This window comes from Neolamprologus multifasciatus, chromosome 14 (genome assembly GCF_963576455.1).
Source record: "Neolamprologus multifasciatus chromosome 14, fNeoMul1.2, whole genome shotgun sequence".
NCBI classification, from domain to species: Eukaryota; Metazoa; Chordata; class Actinopteri; order Cichliformes; family Cichlidae; genus Neolamprologus; species Neolamprologus multifasciatus.
Genome location: NC_140452.1, coordinates 19,413,092 through 19,437,459, shown reverse-complemented (window position 1 = coordinate 19,437,459; position 24,368 = coordinate 19,413,092). Strand labels below are relative to the sequence as shown.

At 41.4% G+C, this 24,368-nt stretch overlaps 1 protein-coding gene across 3 annotated transcripts in view; it reads right to left on the bottom strand.

The window, feature by feature from the left end:
• rsrc1 (arginine/serine-rich coiled-coil 1) overlaps positions 1 to 24,368 on the bottom strand; it is a 123,593-nt gene that overhangs the window by 14,667 nt on the left and 84,558 nt on the right. For all 3 annotated transcript variants that reach the window (XM_085131108.1, XM_085131105.1, XM_085131106.1), the window contains exon 7: positions 11,861 to 11,932. In XM_085131108.1, coding sequence (XP_084987234.1) covers positions 11,861 to 11,932 — 72 coding nt within the window. The remainder of the gene's footprint in view (positions 1 to 11,860; positions 11,933 to 24,368) is intronic.

Below are 24,368 nucleotides of genomic sequence, written 5' to 3'. Positions count from 1 at the left end.
GCGGTCTGTTGTCCTGATTAAGTCAAAATGTTTAATACCTGTCAGCTATATAGTGTGAGTAAGGGGTTAGAGAGACAATTCCCATGTCTCACCAGTCTAAAGCTGTCCTGATGCTAATGGGGAAAAATGTTGCTAAATGAGCTACAGGAGCAAGACTATCACGAAACAACACTATTATTTATTATTATTATTATTTCCAATAATAATAATAATAATGATAATAATAATATGTTCCAAAGACCGTCCTGGTGCATGATTGATTATAGCCAATGGCAACTAAAGGGCTTGTCAAAAAATAATGAAAAAAACTGTTAAAAATAGGAATTTCAAGAGGTCAGTAAAGCTCCTGTTTCAACTGTTTCATTAAAGTATTAAACATAAATGTTGACCTGGCTGGCGCGCATTATTAGCAACTGCCTGATAGCCACATTAGCTTTCTGCTCAGTTAAGGTAGCAGCTATGGCTAATAATAAACTGACAACAAATAATGTAGGAGCTAGGTAGCAATGCTTATGTATGTAATGTTAATTTAAAAGGAGAACACAATTATCTGGGCTTAAATTATTTGTGTTTCTCTTCAAGTCCCAGACTGAAGCTGAGAAAAGTCTCCCAGCAGCTACAGACAGTACGAACATGGATGCAGATCGATGCAAAGCGCCTTAACCGTGTATTCTATCTGAAGAACACCAGATGGCGCTAGCTGTGGTTACAAAAAGATTTCCTATCATAGAGAAATCTGGGGTGGGGGGGAGGAAACCTTTCAGCCTTGACCTCTATAAACACTCTCCAGCTGAGTTTATGATCTCAGTCATTGATGGTGTGTTCCTGAATAAGTGGGAATTTCCAAGTTAACACACGGAATTTGAATCTGGAAAGCCCCCTCAACTCAGAAATAAATAAAAGACAGACAGAAACTGATTAATATTAAAAATGACTCCTGAATTACAAACACAGCCTCTCCCCTCACTAGCAGCTGCAACCTCCCCAACAACCGCTGAGTTAATAGTCCAATATGGCGACAGTGTTCATAAACAGCAGTAAAACTGTAAAACTTATGTTTCCTGCCACTGTTGTGTATTTGTAACTCACAAATTAAGCACCGATCAATCTCTATCAGTGAATGTGTTTGCATGCACACCAAAACAAGTATTATGCTGTATTTCTTGTGATACCTGAATGGCTGCTTAATAACCAAAATAAATCCTGTTTTCCCTCGTTTTTTCTTTTTCGGGAATGGCATCACTCCTTACTTCCAACCTCAGAGTTCAGAGGCATCTGAGCATTATTGTAGGTTACGCTGAATATAACATTTTTGAAAGTCTATTTTGAAAATCTTGGACATACTATGTTTCAAACTGGTAGATTATCAGTGCATGAAACCACACGTGTCATTGACTAACGATTTGTCAATCACAAGTTGCTTGACAGTCATTCAGTTTGACAGTCAGACCTGCCCCTCCTCATCACATCCAGGCTTTCACTGCTCATGAGTTTGTGGGTCGATACTGTTTTAATTTTAAAAAATGGAGAATTACCTCTGGTATTCTCATTAATTAACAACTTATAACTGACAAGCTCCTAGCCAATAAGCAAACAATTTTCATAGTAAGACCCGCCTCTCCTCATCATAACTGTTCTTTTTTATTGTTTTAAACCAAGATGGCGACTGTGGAAATGCTAATCTCAAAACGAGAATTCAGAAACCAGCGGATGATGTCACAGCAGCTACATCCAACTTTTATGCCATTTATGCAAGCAGCTATACAAAAACAGTGGCAGTCTACCTTATCAGCTCTAGTTGATCAGAAACAAAAACATGATGCCAAGTCACCAGAAGCCCATCACTACATCAGACAACCTAAAAATACAGTTGGGTTTCATATTTTTGCTTAGAAAATGTGCCAGATGTGTATCTTAGTTATGTTCATGAATTCTTTGCGCTACTTCAAAAAAACGTACAAATAGTGTTGTGATTGATGTTATAGTTTATAGTTTTATATATATATTAAAAAAACAAACAGATTTTTTCCTGTAGTATTGAAAATTATATCAAGTTTATTCATTAGTGTATTATTATATCACTATTTTTCTGACTATGTTGCTTTCTTTGCAGACAAATATATGCTCGCCCTAAAAACACCCATCACTCACACCCACCGGACTGCCACGACTTCATTCCAGGTATTTCAAAAGCACAATTGCTCACACTACATTTATAAAACGAAACAACCACAGCCACATATTAGAGCTTCCCTAAACAGAACACACATGCACACTTAAGTGACCTCTGATGTCAATGACAAACCTTGCAGGAGCCACCAAATGTCCACAGCCACCCAGGATGCCAGCATTTTGACCTGTAGGGTGTGTCTAATCACAGCACTCTGACCACCCTGTTAGACTGTGTGTGATCATGTCCAGACATACACTTGTACGTGTGTGTGTGTGTGTGTGTGTTGAGAAGTCGTTTTCACATACTGGGAATATTATTAGTTATGGGGTCAAACTGCTGGTGTAATGCTAACCCAGTGTTCTTATACCTGGGCCAAAATGTTCATATCACTCCTCATTTTTTAATCAAACTGTGTAAAATTACTCTTAATCACCAAAATCATTTGCAGGATCCTGATTAAATATGTGAGTGTTACGCCAGTTTTTAATTTTAATTTAATCAAGAAAGAAGTCCACATTAAGTGTCTTAATTTTCAACAAATTTTCCCAAAGCTGTCATTAATCTAAATGGAAGGGAGAGGAAATCTGGAATAAATATCAAGCCTGGGACTCAATACAAAGTTGCTGAACGTACATTGGTTTACTGGCAGCGGGTTAATTGATAAGGGTGACCCGAGAAACGATTACCAATCACGGAGGGCAGCAGGGTGCTGTCAATCATCTGTCTGCCTGACCTGAATGAACAGCAGATGGAAGCCTGCATGGTCAATTTCTGTCGTAATCTAGCCTACGGCAGAGACAGCCCGGCCGCTATCGAGTCAAACATGTTATTCCATAGATATCCTTATAGAAATGATTAGGTTGTAGGCTCCATAGCTGCGATTTAACAGCCACACTGGGCGACACCAGCATCCCATTACCCTGGGACAACAAGGGGTCAAATGGGGTTAGCAGAATTCGGTATTCACCTCCGCACCTCTGTGGCGACCAGCAGCGCTTAGGACAGGTGGGTCACCTAATCACCTTCCTGAGCCACTGCTCAGCGAAAAATGGGGGGAGCGAGAGGTAGATGGAGGTGGGAGGGGGGGAAGGGGAAAAAAATCAACTTTAAATTTGCAGTGATGAAAAATCAATAAAGCAGTAATTGCTTGGCTTATCACCATGTAATGAAACAAATTGGGAGGAGAAGGAAGGCAAGGAGAGGGCTGGCTTGCTTGCTGCACGCCAGGGCTTTTTTGGCTGCAGAGTGTGGAGCTCAGAGTAGAACGAGAGAAAGAAAGAGAGAAAGAGGAGACGGGTTTGGGCTTCAGTGGGCCAAGGCAAGGAAAAAAGGTCTCCTCGTGATAATTAAATCTTCTCACACTGATTTTCTGCCAAATTTATTTCCCCGGGGACCATAACTCTGATTCAGTGCTTACAAGCCTTGCATAACTAATCATTTCAACGTGGGGGGAACCACAAACCTGAATGAATAGGGAGGAGAGAGGAGCAAATAAAAGAGAGATGGCTGGAGTGAGGCACTGTAGCACTATTCATCTCCAAATCAATCATTATTTAGGCAGGATAAAAAAAAAAATTAAAAGTGGAACATTCTTCTGTAGGACAGTGTTTGAAAAAGACCTTTAAAGTGAAGGTGTAATTGATTGTCAATATGCTCTCGTTTTCCACTTTCAATGTGGCGCTATACTGGCAGAAAACATCCTTTAATTCCTGGAACAAATGGAGCCCATGAAGCCAATGAAGTGTCGGTTCAATATTCCTCTGACTGTTCCTGGCATGATTGTGTTGAACATAATAACACAACAAATAAGGCCATTTATCTGAAGTAACGACAGCAGATGAGGCTAACTCCGCTGATCAATACCAAATCGATACAAACCAGATTTTCTTACATCAAAATCACTGAGATGGATCTTCCTTCAGTGCAAAGTGCACAAGAGCAATACAGCGCCTCCCTCGAGTCCTCGGGTAGATCATATAGCCGGTGGAAAGAACACAGGTTAAAAAAAAAAAAGACAAATAAAGTATGATGTCTACTCTGAGGGAGAATGCTAGGAACTATAATTATAGCCTGGCAAAATTCCTCCTATCGGATCCTTATGTTTTAGTTAATACGATAAGATCACGGACACCAGATCACTCGTGTTTACCAGCAGTTGAATTTCACCGCTTGTCCTTCAAGTGACGCTGCTTGGCGAGGTAGCGTGGCACGCCACACCACACCGCGGCACCGGTAATTAAAACATTTAAAGCAGAGGCAGCCCCCCATGCACCGAGGGTGTGATATGGGGGTCACGCGCCTGTAGATTCTAATTTGCGCGCCATTTGTATTCATGACAGGCACGTGCTAAATATTTAACAGCAGCCTGGCAGGAGTTTTGTATTGTTAGGCTTTCCAGGTCAAATAATTTGATTTCAAGGCAGATTACATTAAGCGTCAATGTCCAAGCCACCACTCTCACTTGCCTCTCATTTCCTGTCTTTTATTACAGCCGAGATAGGCCAGAACTGAAGGGATATGGCTTTGGATTATACAAGAGCTTGTTATCCATGGATTAGTTATTATTTTCAATTAGAAAAAGGGATCACATCATTTATTATGGACACCCACACCAGTGCTGCATGAAGAGGTTTGCATGCAGAGTTGAAATTTTAGCTGACTGCCAAATTGTTTAGTGCGGTATGTAATCATACCTAAAAAGAGAGATATTATATCAGACAAATTACAGTGAAGGCATATTCACCCTTAATGATTCGGTTATATTGATTGTCCTTGACTGAGGTGTCCTTCAGTTAGGAAGGCTGTTTATTCTCATTCACTCTTTTTTTTCTATATGTAGAACAAGTAAGACAGGAAACCAAATCCAGACATTTTCTGTTTCAACTGAGGCCCTGTGGTGATTGACAACAGAGCTAGTTAAATGGTGATGAGGCGTTAATGGATGCTGGGTCGAGGGAGGGTTGGGGCTGGAGCGGGGGGGCTGTGGTTGAATATTTAATGGTCATATAATTCCTGAACGCAGACACACTCACAGACAGGTACACACCCAACTCGTGACCTGTCCTACACACAGCGTAATTAGGGAAACAGTCCTTTCGTTTAACTGCCAAAAGAGCAAACGGTAGGTATATATTCCCCTAATGATATGGGTTAAAGAGCTATTATACGTCTCATTAAAATATATGATCTCCCAATCTGGTGGTGGATTGAGGTAATGGGGAAAGTGCAGGTTCGGGGCTAAAATACCATCTGCAGGCTATAGGCTAGTGTCCAATCCACAATTACATAAATGTTGAAGAATGGCTGCACGAATGAAAAAATTTTTCTATCAGAGCTTGATAAAAAGACACGCACGACCCAGATTTCATGAGACAATAGTGTTGAAAGTGCGCTGTTTTTGGAGGCTTTTCAAACAGCATGTCAGTCTGAACGAATTAATCGGGGTCACTGAGAATTTGACACAAATTTTAATGTCAGCTAGTCAATGTGTTTCCTCTTTTTTTGGTTACACAAAAGCAAGAGCTGACATAACATCTTAATTAAACCTAATGAGGCTTGGTATAATGAAAAACATTACTGCAATGGAGGCTTTCTCATTATGTTTTAAGCACACCATCAAAGTTTTCCAGATTGGAGCATACACCTGCAGAGACTGTGCCTGAAACTGAACAGTTTATGCTGTTTAGCAGAAACTACACAGATTTAAACAGAGATATGTATTTGAAATAAACTATAAATACAGTACTGCGCAAAGGTCTTAAGCGATCCCTCATTTCTTTATATTTTGCCAGGAAAATGAAAAATCCGGGCAGAAAACAAACTGGAACATGAAAACATACATGGAAATGCATATAATGCATAAACAGAGCTTGTACATTATTTGGTAAGACCACCTTTATTCTTCAACATAGCCTGAACTCTCTTAGGCAAGCTTTTTTGCAATTTTTGGAAGGTCATTCAAACCTCTTCTTTGGGATGATCTCACACTGCTTCAGTAACGCTGAGGTCTGGGCACTGAGGAGACCAATCCATGTCTGATAGAGTTGTGTTGTGTGTTTCTATCCAGGCATGCTTTTACTGCAATGGCAGCGTGTTTGGGATCACTGTCATGCTAAAATACTTAACAGACGGTACTGCATGGTGGTTCAAAACCTGATGATACTTCCATCAATATTGACTAGCTCCCCAATAGCACTGGCTAAAATGACGCCCCAAACCATCAGCCTTCACTATGTTTTACTCCCGACTACAATTTGAACCAAAAATTTCTCATTTGGATTCATTTCACCGCAAGACCTGTTGACACTGACTTTCAACTTGGCATACCTCAAAATCTATTCCTCTTTCCCTTCCTTAAGCATAGCTACTTGTCAGCAACCCTTCTACTAGTAATAAAACCCCTAAACATACCATTTAAAAACTGGTTGTTAGCCTTAATATCTGCAGATCCCTTAGAAAATAATTCAGTATGATAACAGGACACCTCAAAATCAACTTTATATTTTATATTTCTTTTAATAATAAATCAGGGATATTTATATATTAGAGCTATTTGTATACAGAGGTATTATATAATATACCATTTTATTTAATATTTCTACTTTAGCTTGTTTGCCTTACTGTCTTGGAGCAACTGTGACTACATCATTTCCTCTGGGATTAATAAAGTTCTCTGATTCTGTTATGTTGTTCATCCCTTGAGTTAGGTGTTGTTTTACAGTGGGGCAAAAAAGTATTTAGTCAGCCACCGATTGTGCAAGTTCCCCCACTTAAAATGATGACAGAGGTCAGTAATTTGCACCAGAGGTACACTTCAACTGTGAGAGACAGAATGTGAAAAAAAATATCCATGAATTCACATGGTAGGATTTGTAAAGAATTTATTTGTAAATCAGGGTGGAAAATAAGTATTTGGTCACCTCAAACAAGGAAAATCCCTGGCTCTCACAGACCTGTAACGTCTTCTGTAAGAAGCTTTTCTGTCCCCCACTCGTTACCTGTATGAATGGCACCTGTTTGACCTCATCATCTCTATAAAAGACACCTGTCCACAGCCTCAACCAGTCAGACTCCAAACTCCGCCATGGCCAAGACCAAAGAGCTTTCGAAGGACACCAGGAAAAGAATTGTAGACCTGCACCAGACTGGGAAGAGTGAATCTACAATAGGCAAGCAGCTTGGTGTGAAAAAATCAACTGTGGGAGCAATCATCAGAAAATGGAAGACATACAAGACCACTGATAATCTCCCTCGATCTGGGGCTCCACGCAAGATCTCATCCCGTGGGGTCAAAATGATCATGAGAACGGTGAGCAAAGATCCCAGAACCACACGGGGGGACCTGGTGAATGACCTGCAGAGAGCTGGGACCAAAGTAACAAAGGTCACCATCAGTAACACACTACAACGGCAGGGAATCAAATCCCGCAGTGCCAGACGTGTTCCGCTGCTGAAGCCAGTGCATGTCCAGGCCCGTCTGAAGTTTGCCAGAGAGCACATGGATGATACAGCAGAGGATTGGGAGAATGTCATGTGGTCAGATGAAACCAAAGTAGAACTTTTTGGTATAAACTCAACTCGTCGTGTTTGGAGGAAGAAGAATACTGAGTTGCATCCCAAGAACACCATACCTACTGTGAAGCATGGGGGTGGAAACATCATGCTATGGGGCTGTTTTTCTGCCAAGGGGACAGGACGACTGATCCGTGTTAAGGACAGAATGAATGGGGCCAAGTATCGTGAGATTTTGAGCCAAAACCTCCTTCCATCAGTGAGAACTTTGAAGATGAAACGAGGCTGGGTCTTCCAACATGACAATGATCCAAAACACACCGCCCGGGCAACAAAGGAGTGGCTCCGTAAGAAGCATTTGAAAGTCCTGGAGTGGCCTAGCCAGTCTCCAGACCTCAACCCCATAGAAAATCTGTGGCGGGAGTTGAAAGTCCGTGTTGCTCGGCGACAGCCCCAAAACATCACTGCTCTTGAGAAGATCTGCATGGAGGAATGGGCCAAAATACCAGCTACTGTGTGTGCAAACCTGGTATAGACCTATAGTAAACGTTTGACCTCTGTTATTGCCAACAAAGGTTATGTTACAAAGTATTGAGTTGTATTTTTGTTATTGACCAAATACTTATTTTCCACCCTGATTTACAAATAAATTCTTTACAAATCCTACCATGTGAATTCATGGATTTTTTTTTCCACATTCTGCCTCTCACAGTTGAAGTGTACCTCTGGTGCAAATTACTGACCTCTGTCATCATTTTAAGTGGGGGAACTTGCACAATCGGTGGCTGACTAAATACTTTTTTGCCCCACTGTATGTGTGAATGATTGCTAGTTGAGTCTTAAGTGCCATCACAACAAAACAAAACAAAAAAAACACAGAAAAATCTTCTTCTGAAAAAGGCCAGATATAAGGACCAAACTGAAAATGAATAAAAAAGCAACAAATGTACAAAGACAAACTTTGAAAGGCTTCTAGAAAGCCTAGAGAACTGTTGCTCAAGACCATTTTTTAAAAATTAAAAGAAAGTCTGGATCCTTGCAAAAAAACTATAAAGAAATGAGGGGTGGCACAAGACGCTTGAAGAGTGCTGTAAATAAATAGACTGACTGGCTGAAAATCCATCTCTCTCTATTTTGGTAATAATTTATTATATTGTCTTCACGGGTACCTGCGACATTCTCATAGTTTTCTGTGACACATAAAATAAACTACTCTTGGGTTTTAGATTATTATTATTATTATTATTATTGGGAATATGATTTAAAATGAACATATTCAAAAAATAATTTAAATATGCAAATCGTAATAACTATATTTTACACTTCTGCACATTTGATTTTATCTCATTTGATCTACCCGTGAACATTGGTATGAATGAATTACTAGATACAGTTTTGTCAGTGTTGTGTGTAGTGAAAGACATTTCCAGTAAATTACAACAGGCACACACCAGTGTAACAGGTACACCAGGTGTAAAGACCTCACGGAAAGACGGACAAGTTTGGAAAAGATTCATAATGGCTGTAATTTAACATACTGTCCAGCCGGACATATAGTTCTACTACACACGCTGACTCTGGTTATAGAAGTGCCAGCTGATAGTACAGTCCACACACACACACGCATATGTACACACAAACACACCGAACAGTCAGTCCATCTTATTATAGCTGGACTCACCACGTTAGCTAAAAGCCCCCTGGGCAAACAAACAGCATCTCTCAGCTTTAATAGCCTAAACAAGGCATGCAACTAACAAAGGAATCATCCACCCCTCTCATTCTCACACCCTTTCATATCATATGTTTCCTTTTTCAACCGCTAGCATCATCTGGCTGCCCTTAACCAGAGAGCCAAACACTCCTTTTAAGTGGAAACTACTTTGTTAACTGATGACCACAGGGCCAGTTATTGATCCTCTCCTTCCTCTCTGTCAGTAAACCCTGCTGATAAAAACCCCTCTCTTTTCTCAGGGCTCCGCAGTATGCAGCCACAGTTCGCTACAATAATAGCTTGCATATCATAGCATCCACATGAATCAGATCTCGATGGTTTCGATTAGGGCTAAACTAACTCAAACACATTGCCAGTCTAGGATGTGAATCTATTTATGAACGAGAAGTGTAGGTGGTAGTGTTCTTCACTTCTCCCCTCCATTCTGTTTAAATGGTTTTCTCATTTCAGTTGACTTAGCGGTTCAAGTGTAAACTTTCTAGTTGTGTTGACCTCTGAGAGCCCCTGCAGGGAATCAGGAGAACTTTGGTGATCTGCTGTTTAGCAGCATCAGTTGCCCACCTCCATTTTTCAATGTGCTGGAAGGAAAGGCAGAAAAGGAAGGAGCTAGCCGACGCCGCTTGTGCATACGTGCTTGTGTGTATTTGTGACAGCGGCTCCTATTGGTGCAGCGACAAGGGCGAGTCGTCAGGGCCACTTTGTCGTGACTCTGATCTCACTTCTTGTGTCCCTGTGCAGGGGGAAACGAATAAAATGATCATCCTCCAAGGCAGTGCCTGTTCAGTATGCTGTACTGCACTGCTCCACTACAGTCGAGCACAACACCTTTTTTTTGGAGTTGGAGTGAAGGTAGAGGGAGCTTTGAGCAAAGGGGAGAACAAGTCAACTGATTCTAAAAAGAGGCAACGGTGCAGTGTGAACTTTGCTTAAGAAAGCTATTTGACTGGGAGCCTTGATCTGTTGCCCCAAGCGAGACACTTAGTCACCACTTTGGCAATGCATCCACACAGAGATGTGAAAAAACAGAGAAAGAAAGACACAGAAAGAGAGCTGGAGGTGCAGGTGATGAGGGCAAATGGAGACAAGGAAAGGAAAGGAAAGGAAAGGAAAGGTAGAGACAGTGCACTAGACCAGAAAAAAAAAAGAGTAATATGAACATGAAAAAAGAGACGCTGAATAAAACAAACAAAAACAAAAAAAGGACAAAAACATTGTGCAATACAGAGGAGGAAGGAATCAATTCCTCCCACTACTGGGCGACTAAAGTAAGAGTGCAGGGCTAATTAGTTTCTGATGGCTGGACTTTCATTTGGCTAAAAGGTCAGCTAACTTTAAAGGTCACACTGCCATGCATCCTTGATGTAAACATAAAAAATTATACCAGAAGAAAAGTGGGAGAGTCCAGAAATATAAAACATCAGAAAAAAGAAATGACACGACTACACAAGTCTGTGTGTGCATGTACACATAAACACACACAGTTTATTGATAACATTTGATATTCTCATTTATATTGTGCTGGTCAGAAAGGGACCAGGGTCATTATTCTATCTAAGGACTTTATTAGTGTTAGCACATCCACTGCAAATTACTCTTGACTTAATTTGAATGTGTATTGAGATAATGTGTGGGTCTGCGAGTGTGTGTGTGTCTGCTTGTCCTTTGCTGGTGGTAGTGGGGGATTCGGGATAGATTTATTGCCTGCAGTGCTGTGTGTATTTCCACTTTTCTACCAGCGTTTTTCATGTAAATTACAGCTGTCCTAATAAAAACTAATCAGCATCTCAGAATCCATGTTTTGCAAAGTATAGATGGTGTGTGAAAGCATAAGACGGGTTGCTGATCTGTTAATGTAAACACATTAGATGAGTAACACTGTAAAATCCCCAATGCTGCCAAGCGCGGAGGGATTTCTTGCTATAAGAATGAGCACTATATTTCCTGCTCTTTCACTTCATAGCATTTCAAGTGTTTGCTTTTTTTACGTGCCACTAAGCTTTACAAAATATGTCTGAACACACATGCAACAATTTTGCCTTTTTGTTGTTTACCAGTTACACCTGATCCTGCTGATTTTAGACAAACGTGTAGAAACTGAAGTTGAGCAACAGATGTCTTACAGCCCACAATTTTGTCTGTTTTTTGTTTCATGTTTACCACTCCTCAAAATTAATATTGATGGCTCTTAATAGAAAACAAAATATGAACAAAGATTACTAGTAATATAATAATTAGAATGAACTATTTTATTATTTTTTTATTATTTTTATTATTATTATGCTCAATCTTGCCGATGTCTCTAATTTTGCAGTTTTGCTATAGTTAATGGTTCAGGCTTTGATTTTTTTCCCATTTTTCTTTGCCTTGCCAAATTAAAACTGGTTTGGTATTGGTGCCGACATTAACGTGAACACAAAAGCACACAAACTCTTTTCACTCACCTTCTTCTAGCTTTTTCCGGGCCTCCTCCTCTCTTTTGGCAACTTTGGCCTTCAGGACTTCATCAGTCTTAGCTGAAAGGAAAGACGTATATGATTTTAATAATCACACAATTAATAATAATATTAAAGGTATATGATCATTTTGTGTCCTGTAAAAAAACAGAAATAAATTCAGTCCAAACCCTTTTTTCAAATAAATCTGAGCCCCTCTAAAATAAATACATAAATCTCTTTGTGGCCTTTTTTCTGTATTTTGAAACAAACGTGCTCATCGGAGAGGAAATGCAGGCAATTTTCACAGAATTCCTCACTGAATAAACAGTATGCCTGGAAATACACAAAATATGAATGATGCCTTATCCTCCTCTCCATATCAGGCAGCACCCCTTCACTGCTTTCCCTTTATGCTGCTGTAAAAGTCAGCATTTCTTCCTGAGAGGTGTTTATCGTCTTGGCATAATGAAAAGCTTAAGAGAAAGTGAGGCAGCGGGAGTAAACACTCGTCAGGGCATTTTACGCATGTCTCATCATGAATCGTGTTGTCTCCGCTCCCTTTTCCGCCACCTTTTCCCCTGAATAATCAAGATGTTAAGCCACATTAAAGAATATAATGCCGTGTATGGCAGGACTATCAATACTGCCTCTAAATTAATTACATTTCCGTTGCGGCGCATCATTTATTTTGCAGCGTTAGGGCCTCAGCGGAGCCATTCGCCTTTATTGCTATCTCACTTGGTTGATGAGTGAGCTATGTAAAATTGAGTCTCCAATATCATTACACTTAATGAGTTTAAACTTTGAGAAAAAAAAAGGGAAAAAAAGAGGCAGAGAAACAGAAGAAGAGAGTGAGCCGACGAGAGGGAAGGGGGAGGAAGAGAATGAGAGCGCTGCACAGTTTTTGGGGAAGTTAATACAATATAAGAGTGGGTGTAAGTGTTTGTGAGCGCTTACAGCATGTTTGTGTCAGGGCACAGCTGTGGGTGTCCAAATGTGGTTTATTGTACCGCTCGAGGTGTCTGCATATGCATGTGTGCTCAGCGCACGCTTCTCATTTTGTGCCTGACTTTGTGTATTAGTTAGACTGCAAGTAAATATGTTACATAAAAATACAATACATAGGCCCGTGTACGTGTCTGTGTGTGTTTGGATGCAGGAGGCCATGGGTTGTGCCAGTCTCTCTGTGACTGCGCTGCTGTTTTTGTTCAGTAATTGGCGTAGACAAAGAACCCGTCACACTGCTGTTACGGCTGGTTAAGTCTGGAGGTTCCGCATCTTTACTAACAATGACTCTACATGGATGACTGAACCCTCCACTACCTCCCTCAGCTATGGCGGGTGCATGTATGTGTATGCGCATGGGAGCAAGCCTAACCAAATCAACAGCAGCCAATCTATTTCTCTTAGCAAACACAGTCATAATTTAGTAAGTTTGTGTCTGTGTGAATGTGCCAAATGAAAAAAACAGAGCGGGGAAAAAAAGACGATCTGCACCATCCTTCACAAGTTTTCTTGCCTGTGTGTGTGTTTTTGTATGTGTGTGTGAACTCCTCTGTGTTCTTCAGTTCACTCTTTGCTCGGGGCTACCGAGAGGCAGGTAGGAGACAGAGCGGTATTGGTGGTGTGATGGAGTGGAAGGGAGACGGGGAGAAAGAGGAGGAAAAAAAGGGAGCGGGAGATCGGCAGATATACGGGGGCCATGTATGATAAAGGAGGAACTAAAACAGCACGGGAAACAGACAAACAAGCAAAAATAAGAGGCAAAGCTTCGCCTCTGTGCACACAAACGTGTACACAAAACAACAGGAGTGATTTGTCGCCTCTTTTTCTTTGCATGTTTATCCTCCACCTCTATCCCTTCATCCCTCCCCCAACAGGTTCTCTTATCCTCTTGCTCGCTTCTCTCCTTCTGTTTTGCCCTATCCCACCCCTCCTCGTTTTTAATGCTTTCTCTTCCTTCTCTTGCTCATCTCTCCAGTACACTGCGCCTGGGGGCGATAGCAGAAAATCAAACTGTTTATCCATCTCTCATCAGTGCACTGCCTCACGGGGCTCCTGCCCCCTCAAAACAATGAAAGTAGGCCTGAGCGCTGAGCCAGGGATATGATTTAATTACATCAATAAGTAGCTCTGCTTTAAAAAAAAAAGATTAACTACAGAAAAATACATTAAAGCAACATACTTTGCTGCACTAGCATGAAAAGCCTGTTAACATTACAGGTGCAAAATGCATGTAAAATGAATTAACAGCAACGACGCACATAGGCACATCTGCGCGTAGACGTTACTTATTGGAAGTATCTTTCTCGGCAACTTAGCGGCTCCAGTTCATTGTCGGATAATTCTGTGATGGACTTTTATTAAAGCAGGTAATAAACGGCCGGCTGTTGGGAGAGGAGAGGCCTTTCACTTCATTTAGACTTCGTTCAGTCTTGGCTGCAGGGGTGGAGGGAAAGAGGAGGGAAGGCAGCGGGAAGGGGCGGAGAGTGTCAGTGAAATCGCATTGTGATTATGAGTGTAATTGCAGCTCAGGGGCCCAGGGGCTATGTAGCTGTGATGGCGCTGGAAGATGTTTTATGCGCGGCAACAGAAAGGAAGAAAGTGTGAAAGAGAGAAGGCAGGAGAGTGGGAGGTAGATGGAGGATGCCAGGATGGATCTTTTTCTTTCTTTTTTTTTTAAACCCTCTTCTCTCTCTTTCCTCCTCCCTACTTTTTCTCTTTTCTTCTCTTCCTCCCCCAACATTTTCCTTCACTCTTCTCTTTACTATTCTCTTCTTTTCTCCCCTCTTCTGTTCTCCTCCCTTGGCAGGATTAGCTGGGTCTCGTTAGAGGGGAAATGTAATAATGCTCCCACCAGGTGGAATCGGGCCTGCTCCATTATCAGCCGGGAGATGGATGGGCCGTGTAGGGCCGGCGGGGGCCAAGCGCGCACGCAATTTAGATTCAATAAACTGGCAAAGCAAGACCCCCAATCTGATTTATCTCTTACACGCCGCCAATGCTTGCTGCTACGATGCTGATTCCCTATTACCGCTCAGAGAAGGACTATTCATTGGATGTAAGGCACGGCAGTCAGAGAGGCTTGTCGGGCCCCCGGGACGGCAGCAAAACAGATACAGCAGAGGGTTAATACGTTTACACACAGATAAGCAATTAAATCTAAGGCTGAGGTAAGTTATAGAGTTATTAAGGAGGGATGTGGAGCGGAGGGGGTGGAGGTGGTGGTTATTCAACGCAAGAGTATGCTAGCTTGGGCCTTAGGCCGCGTGCAGTAAGTGAGCATTAAAAGTGAGAAAGGCTAGCATATTATAGAGTTCGTGGGGTGAAGGAACAACAAAAGAGCAGCAGTCTGCCCACATTGTTCGATAAACTCAATACAACACTTACAAACTAGCGTGCAGAAGACAGAGTTCATAACTCTGCTCAGACTCTGTGTATTTGTGCAAGTTTATGAGTGAGTTTATGTATGCAAGTGCATGTCTTCAAGTGTAAGTGGGAACGTGTTGGTGGAATAGGCATATTCATATCCACTGTGTACCTGGCTGCGAGTATGCAGAGCATTTCATTTGACTGTGTGTGTGTGTGTGTGTGTGTGTGTGTGTGTGTGTGTGTGTGTGTGTGTAAACGCTGTAGTGGTGTTTCAGTGTTGGAAGTGGTGGGTGTCATTCTGTCCAGCTGCCAATCAAAGTGAATCTGAATGTCAGCAGGAGAGGGGGCGTGATAAATCAGCCTCACACCCAACGACAAACAGAATATTAGAGGCAGCGCGGCGCCATTGGAAAAATGTCCCTTCCAATCAGCCCAGCACTTTACAGTGAAGCTCGGCAGCTGGGCCTCCAACCAACACAGCACACCGAAGAGACAGCTAAGACAATAAATAAATAAATAATACACAGACAGGCTGGAGGACAAGCAGACAGACACGTTGACACACTGACGGATAACTGCACTGACAGGCAGAAAGGCAAGAATAAGAAACTTAAGAAAACAATGGGAATGGCAAGCAGACATGTGGCATACCGGCAGATGCATAACAGGCCGGGCAGGGAGGAATACAAGACAGACGGACAGACCGACATGCTAATCAGTGGAGAACAGTATACACATTTAAAAATAAAAAGCATATTAGTGTTAGAGCTACTTCTGTTTTGGAATGACTGCATTAGGACCATTTTATCATTAAATCTGTAACAGCTTGGAAAACCCAAATAGCTGTGTAGTTAATGTAGCTTGTTACAAAGTCAGATCACCATTTGATGATGAAGAAATATTTTGGAGGAGCAATTCGAACACCACAAAAAAGATACGATATTTCAGTTTAATACCAAAGCCTCACTGGGCTGACATTTCACAAAAGGCAAGAGAGAGAACTTTTGAACTTTTCTCTAACTGTTAAAAAAATATGAATTCAGGAAATACTAAGAAAAAGCCTGTAACACATGACGACGAAGAAAAAAAACAGACTTTGGCTATCTACGAGACATCTATCTGAGGGAGTAATGTGATTATGCACTGCAGGTTTGGAGGTGAGAGTGATCATGGGAAGACGCAATATCCCGAGCGACCACTAGGTGGCACAGTCCGCAGTCAACACAGGCAGAATGCTTTATCCAGGCCTGGATTTTATGTGCTTGTCTGAGTTGACATGCAGGTGCCTGTGGGTCTATCAAAACCAGCTCACTTAGACCTCATAGCTGTAAACTGTAATTTGATATGATTGGATGGGCAGAGATGAAACGATACTACATAAAATCATTTAAATATTTAACACCAGAACGCGTGATATTATACAAGGGGGAGGCTTTATTACGGCAACAGATAATTTTTGGTATTTGGGCCTTGAAAAAGGTCTTCAGGTCACAATAACGTGAACAAAATCTTAATCAATTCACAAAATTCCTGTTTATGAATGAGTGCGACTCAATCAGATGTCTCTAAATGCCATTCGAGAACAAATCTTGTAGGCACTGAACTTCGATGATCCTTATCACAAGCTTCTCTTAGCTTCTCTCGTCAATCTGAATTAATGACGCACATGAAATATTTACAAACTAAACAATTAGACAACGATATCTTACAAAAAAAATCAATGAATTATTCATCTGCAGTCGTCTGAAAAGCTTTTCTTTATTTTGCTGCTATATCGTGATGCTGGGGGGGATGCATCAATTAGGTCTTCTGTTCCTGTGGTGTAATGGATGCTTCAGTGAAGAGTTATTGTCTAAATGACGGAGCCAGATGTAAGATGCCGGTTCTGTAATGCTGCCATGTTGTTGTGACAGATTGACATGCTGATCTCTACACTATGAAGTCATAAGGACTATTTGGATCCTTCATCTCAGTATGTGAAGAATTTTGACTTTCCCTACTTTTCACAGTGTCAGACTCAACACCCAAAACTCTCCTCCTCCTCTTCTCAATATTTGTTCTTTCATTTTTTAAAAACAGCCTCTTAACTCCAGACACCTGGGCTCCATGTTTGTATTTTCATTTCAGTGATCATGCTGAGATTGCATCTGTCAAACTCAGAGGAAAGGAATTAAGAGGAGTTTTAGCTAAAGGAAAAACTCTGGATTGAGTTTATATCTTTGCATACTGAGAACAAAAGCTCGAGGGAACTGATATATGCAGTAAATCTCAAAACAAAAAGTCCAACATCTTCCTTTTCACAGCCTATTTCCCAAGATAGAGAGTACCCAGGCCAAAACTTTGATCTTTCACACTGCAACCCTTTGTCCACATTACATAGAAATATTTATTTCAAAGCTGAAATGATTAAAAACAACGATTTTCATCACAAATGAATTACGTGGAGTAATTTCTAATGTAAAAATGCCAGAAATGACATAATGATGTTGGTACTTACTGGTTTTGAACCATTTTCTAGTCAAAACAAGATGAGAGTACGTGTATGTGTGTTAAAAACAATACCTCAAGTCACGCCAAAAGTTCTGCAATGTCATCACTCATAATGTAGTTGAATGGTGTTTGTCCCTCTCTTCTGTACTTTTTCATTTTTCATTTATTGACTAATAAATGAAAATTATTTGCCTTTGCTGACAGATCAGTATACATCAGTGGGGCTTTAACTCCAACAGATCCAGAAACCACGGGATTAAAATAAATGTAATAAAGCTGCTATTTATCTATGTTGTGTGGACTTTATCACAGCTCAGTGTCAGAGCATAGTCTTCCTGAGCAGCAAATAACAGATGACAGTTGCTGTTATGGCGCCATGTGTAGCTTAGATCTAGAATATATTGTTTAGCATTAATGATGCCTTCACAAATGTGCAAGCTACACATAAAGTGTGGACTACTGCACCCCCTTATTATCATTGATGCTTTGGTTTTAACTGTGTGATTTTTGCTTTCTGCTTTAGCATCCAAGATGCAATGTGCATCCAGCTATTTGTTTCTGTGCATAGTAGAGTTTAATTTACATTTGAGAATGCAGTGGGAAGCGGTGTTGAATTATGGTGTTTTTCAGAAGTTTTTCTGAGTACATGCAGTAATTTCCACTACAGAATCCTGTCTGTTTTTAATGCAGTGCTGCCTGACAGCCTGAAGATCACAACCGTTAGCCTAACACACAACAGTATCTCCAGACTCTCTGAATCGTTCTTTGATATTATGTAGTATAGATGATGCAACCTTCAAATTCTTAAATTTTTTATATTAAGAAACTTTATTCTTAAATAGTTCAACTGTTTGCCGACACGGTCTTTCACAGAATATTGAATCCCTCTCCAATTTTACTTCGCCGATGGCCGTTTTATACCCTGTCATGTCACTTACCTGTGGTCACTTAATCTTCTTAGTCGTTCGATTAAGTCAATATTTTACTGGTGCAAAACTGGTCTTTTGCCCCATGAGTCCCAACTTTTTTTTGAGAGGTATTAAAAAAAACGTTTCAACATCTCATATGTTGCCTTTTTAATTAAATAACAGTTTTAAATGACAGTGTCACTGCATTCATGAAAAAGGACTTGAATGAATGTGTGAGAACAGGTGAATGAGATGTTTTGTTTAAAGCCCTTTGAGTGCTCAAGCAGAAAGGGAAAACACTATATAAGAACTAGTAGATTTACCAAATTAATTGCACTTTGAAAATAATTTATAAGTGAGGCTTAATAATACGGTTGATCAATACAAACACCATGTTTGCCCTAGTGGGGTCCAGGTCTTATTCCCTTTGGGCAAAATCTTTCACAGGAGGTCTGCCGATGAGCACCGGCTTCATTAAGGCCAGGCGAGGAAATAACAAGGTAAGCAGTGGGATCTTCCTGATGCATGTGGGTGGCTTGGACCAGTCACCCCACCTTGCCCTTTAGACTCAAGGGTGAAAATGTATATCAGGATTCGCGAGATAACAGGCCCTGGACCCTGGACCAGAAAGGAGAATTGCTGAAAACCTTGGGATGAACAGAGGCCTGCAGCGGTCAGGGAGATCAGAGAGTGACGTTACTCTAAGGACCATACACTGCCACAGGCTGTTCACACACATGCACGCATAAACACACCTTAAGGAAAACACACGGCTGGACATGAGACACACACAGAAGTGCCTCATATACACATACAGGCCTTGGTGGTGGTGGTGGTGGTGGTGGGGGGGGGGGGGGGGGGGGCTAACAACAAAGCCTCTATATGATAGTTACAAGGTCAAACAAAGTTCAACCTTGAAACCTCAGTATGGAAATCTCATATATACATTGCAAATACTTTAAGTGCTTCCAGTGCATACTAAAATATCCCATTTATATGTGTGCCTCTAATATTTAAAATGACAGATTTTGTGGTTTCATAAGAGGGCGGGATTGTCTTTGAGACAAATACAAAAGTTTTGTAATTAAGAACTTCGCACTAAGTGCATGTGGGTAAGTGCATAACAGAGGTCTTGAGAGGGCAATCAGACCAATCCATAATGCAGGGATCACACGGTGAAATATTAAGCATCCCGGGGCCTCTGAATGACATCTCACCCTCAACTTCAACCCTGCCACTTCTACAAATGCCATCGTCTCCCCTTTACAGATGTCTAGTTTTTCCTTTCTTCTTTGTCATGTGCTCCCTTCTCCTCTGCGATCTCTTCCTAACCTTTTCCACTCTCCTGCCCCTTTTCTATTTTTTAACCTTTCAACGTATTTGTGCACTTGATTCATATCATCTTGAGATGTTATATCAACATCACAATTTAATTTTTTTTTTTTTTTAAACTGGCCATAGTAATGCCTTTTTAGGAAATGGAAAGGTAGTGACATAAGTTTCCATCACTAAATACCGTGTACCCCTGAGCTCACACTGGCAGCAACTTAGTTGTGTCAGCAAGTCTCATGTTCTCAATTTAAAAAAAAGTTCAGTTATTTTGTGAAGAAAAAGCAGGAAATAATTAGTATTCTTACATTTTTGATCAAAAAGGAAACCTAAAAGACCCAAGACCTAATACCTAAGACAAGTTATAAAAAAGTAGAACCTAATGTCATTTATGCATGTTTCATATGCTCTTTGTTACAATAAACACTACAACCAAATGTGGGATCCCTCTGCCAGCTGTTACTCCACTCTGTTGCTTCACACTCAGGTGATCCCGGTCTTAGAACGCACATTCAAAAATTAAAGGAGCACAGCTAATGATTTTTATCTCTCCACTGAGGTGGTCCAGCAGTCCCACCATGTGTGTCTGCACAGGTTTACGCTTTACCTTTTTGCACATACGAGTGGCTCACAGTCACACGTTTTGTTGTGCCCAATTGGCAACCGTCCCTCTGACATGTGGTTTTCTTGAGTTGCTGCGTGCCAGTAGCGGCAGTATCTCCGGACACTTCATGACAGACTCTACAGATGGGAAGTCACTACATAAACTAACGATCTCAGAGCCCGCTTAATCCAAATATATATATATAAGCACAATTCAAATGCATGTGTTCAAATCTGAGTAAATGTCTGTCTTTACAAATAAATTTGCCCTTGTCAGCAAGAATGCATGTAACACATTTAATCCTGTCTTGTAGTTTGCCTCTAAAGACCAGAATAGAAATTATTACAACAGTAGTGCAATTATTGTTGAGTCTGTTGATTGCAAAATTTAATTTTTCCCAAATTCAACAAGGATGCCATAAGTCCAGAACAGCTGCACAAGAAACAGAAACAATTCATTTGCAAAAGCATTGATTGTGATTATGAATTTGTGTGCTCTACAATGTCAGGGCCAAAATATTCTTGCCTAGTGTGTATATGTGTGCGTCTGTGTGTTTATATCTGCTCATTTATTCCTGTGTGAATGCACTTCAGCATGCTGTTGAATGGCGGAGAATAGGCTCTGGTTCCCATGCTGAAAGCCTGTTGGATGCCATTGTAATGGCACACCACTGAGTGTGTGTCTCATGTGTGTGCAGGCGGTTACAAAGGGGGTAGATGGGACTAAATCTCCGCACATGAAAGGTAAACTCAAGCCGCTAATCGCAGCGCTGACACAAGGAGGTTCAAAAGGGCGGCCACTTAGAAAAAAGGCAGGAGAGGCGGGACCCTGCCAGCATCAATAGGACCCAGCACAACTGACCACATTACAGGAACAAACACACACTACAGAAAAGACATACAAACTTGGTGGTCTCGGGTACTCCCAGTCCACTCTTTGGTCTGGACTTCATGAATGACGAGTGTGTGTGTGTTCGTGTGCACGTGGTTCTCCTCAGAAAGATTATTTAATTTCATGTCACAAATTCTGTCGAGCCACAGTCTGACAGACAGTGCCCTCAGTGTAGCTGGCTACAGCGATTTCTTTTCTTTCTTACAGGAGAAAAAAAATTAATAAGTGATTACAATCCTAAATTATGCACTTTGAGACACAAGATGACTGATAGCAGCAAATCATCAGAGACAAAACTGAAGGTGAGAGCGAAGAAATAAAGTGCAGCATTGCACTGAGTCCAGGAACATATTTGACAATTAACACTGAAATATCAGCTCATAAGTCATGATTAAGGAAAACCAAAAGGAGGAATGCATTAAAAAAAAGTAGAGGGGGGTAATGAGGGAGACAGCCTGGCCGCGGGAGCAGCAGACGCAAGAGAGAGGGAGAGAAAGAAGGAGGTAGACTGGACAAATGACAGCCCCCCCCCCCCCCCCCCCCCCCTTTTAAGGCACTGTTCTGCACTCTCTTTCCTCTTTCTCATCTCTTAATGCTTATTTTCATCACTTTGCTTAAAATATTGATAATCAATTAGCACTACGTCTGTTTTGCTACAGAATCTGTGTCACGGTCTATCACTCTGTCAGAGCCAATTCGCCACTCATTCAAAGTTCATTTTTCCTTGGCGGCTCTGTGCCTTTGGAGGAGTCATTACGCGGGGAACATAGCCCGGGGTGCAATCACCTATTCTCTTTCATTACTGGGGAGATGGAGAAGGTGAGAGAGATTATTAGAACTTTGGAATGATCACAAAGCTTCACGCCGCCTGTCAGATCCCCCCTACGTGTAATTCATCTGGCCTCCCTCCCTCCAACCCCTGACTTACCCCCTTCCCTTCCCCTCTCCCTCATCCCACTATCCCTCCTCCCCCAGCCTCAGCCAGGGGTTTGGCCACAGACATTATTCATGAACATCTGCAGCGCACTGAATATTCCACAGCTTCTGCCGTGATGAAAAGGGAGCTGCCCCTTTGACTCAAAAATTAACATGCCGGCACAGAGATTATGGACGTGCCGCTTCATTCCAAGCCGAGCTGGGCCACGCTGCGACCGGCCAAGCTGACGGTTCAGGCTGGGCTGAGCAGAGCAGAATAAACGATGCAGGTGGAAGAATTTGCTCTTTGTAACGGTGTGCTGTCAGTTTCAGTGGTTAACAGAGGAAACAATCAAGTTATTAAAATTATTATTTTATTTCAAAGGGATGAGAGCAACCGTGGTCTTGGTGCACAAACATGAACTGTCATGAAAACACACTCAAACCTGACGCTCCTAGGAGAGAAGCCCTCAACTTTGTAGACTAGAGCCTTCATTTTCTCAGGTACAATTTAATAGATCTAACTGCAGTTCTATGAGAAACACAATACGACTTTCTATAAGCTATTAGCCTGTTATTTATCTAATATTTTCATTTTGTCTATGGAATATGCAGGATATAATAGAATGTACTAACCCAGACACACTGACCTGAATAGGTTTGATCAAAAACAACAAATATCAAAAGATTTGGCAATTTGTGTTCAACTAATTGATTAATCGAATAATAACAGCTGCAGCTCCATTTCAAAGACCGGCGATAAAGCTGGGTCAAAGCTAAAATGTTCCCTCGTAAACACCTCGTTGCACACTCTCACCTCTGCACATCTCTTGCTTTCATTCTCTCATAGGCATCTCTACATGAAAGCTCAGCCAGAGCACGGAGACCCTTCCTCACTCACACCAGGAGCACCACTGCTGGAAAGAAGCCAAGCATCCTCCCTCTTTCTGTCTCTCTTATGTTCATGCGTGTCGTCCCTCGCCCTCCCTATGTGACAGACCACAATGTGTTAAAAAGAACCATTTCAATCACTTTTTGGTTAAGAAGTTGGATCCAAACACGGGTGCTCTAAGGTAAACCTCTACACTACCTCATAACTATGCAATTTGTACATGATTCCTTGATATGATGCCAAAAAACTAGGAGACTAAGGAATTCCCTGTTGAGTGGAATTACCTTGCCATAACTTAATCATCTTCCTGTACGGCAGCAGCCTATCAAAACAATCTTCACTATTACCACAAATGTTATAAACACGCAATGTGCAAACCAGGAAAATGCAATAAAAGCAGACTAACTACCTGAATTTCCTAACCATAAGAATATGCGTTGCCTATAAACATCTCTAAATACACCAGGCAGTCTTATCACCAAAGTAAATGTACAAACTGGACCACAAAGGCAGAAAACAGAAGAAAAGATCAAGAATATAAGCAGCGAAACATAATGTAAAGAGAGAAAATGCACTTTAACACATCTGAAAAGGGGAGCAGTTGGAGGGTTCTGACACGGGCTGGAGCGAGACTTTGCACTGCCTCTTGTTGATTGTGAATGGCAGAGCAAGTTTACTCTGGCAGTTGGATCCAAAATGGAGTCTGACAGCTTTGTCAGGGAGTTTGAGCAGCTCAGTGGCAGGGCAGGAATCGGGATGATTCCATCCCTTTCATCTCCAAATCGCCGGCGTACGTTCGTGAAACCTCCACGGTAATAAAAAAAAAAGAGAGAGGGGGAAAAAGAAAACCAGCCTGGCATAGCGTCGGGGATGACAAGCGATTTTTTCGAAACACTTGTCAAAATGGAACACAGAAATAAAGCCAAAAAAAGGGAGCAAAGAACGGGAGAAATGGCAGACCAAAGTCTGAACGAGCCAGACGCAGAACAAACATGTCAGGAAATGTTAGCACTCACCTCAAAAAAACACCAATATTAATAATCCTAACAGCCATTCCTACCTTTTTCTTTCTCTTCCCCTTTCTTTTCCTTTTGCTCCTCAAGATACTGCTGC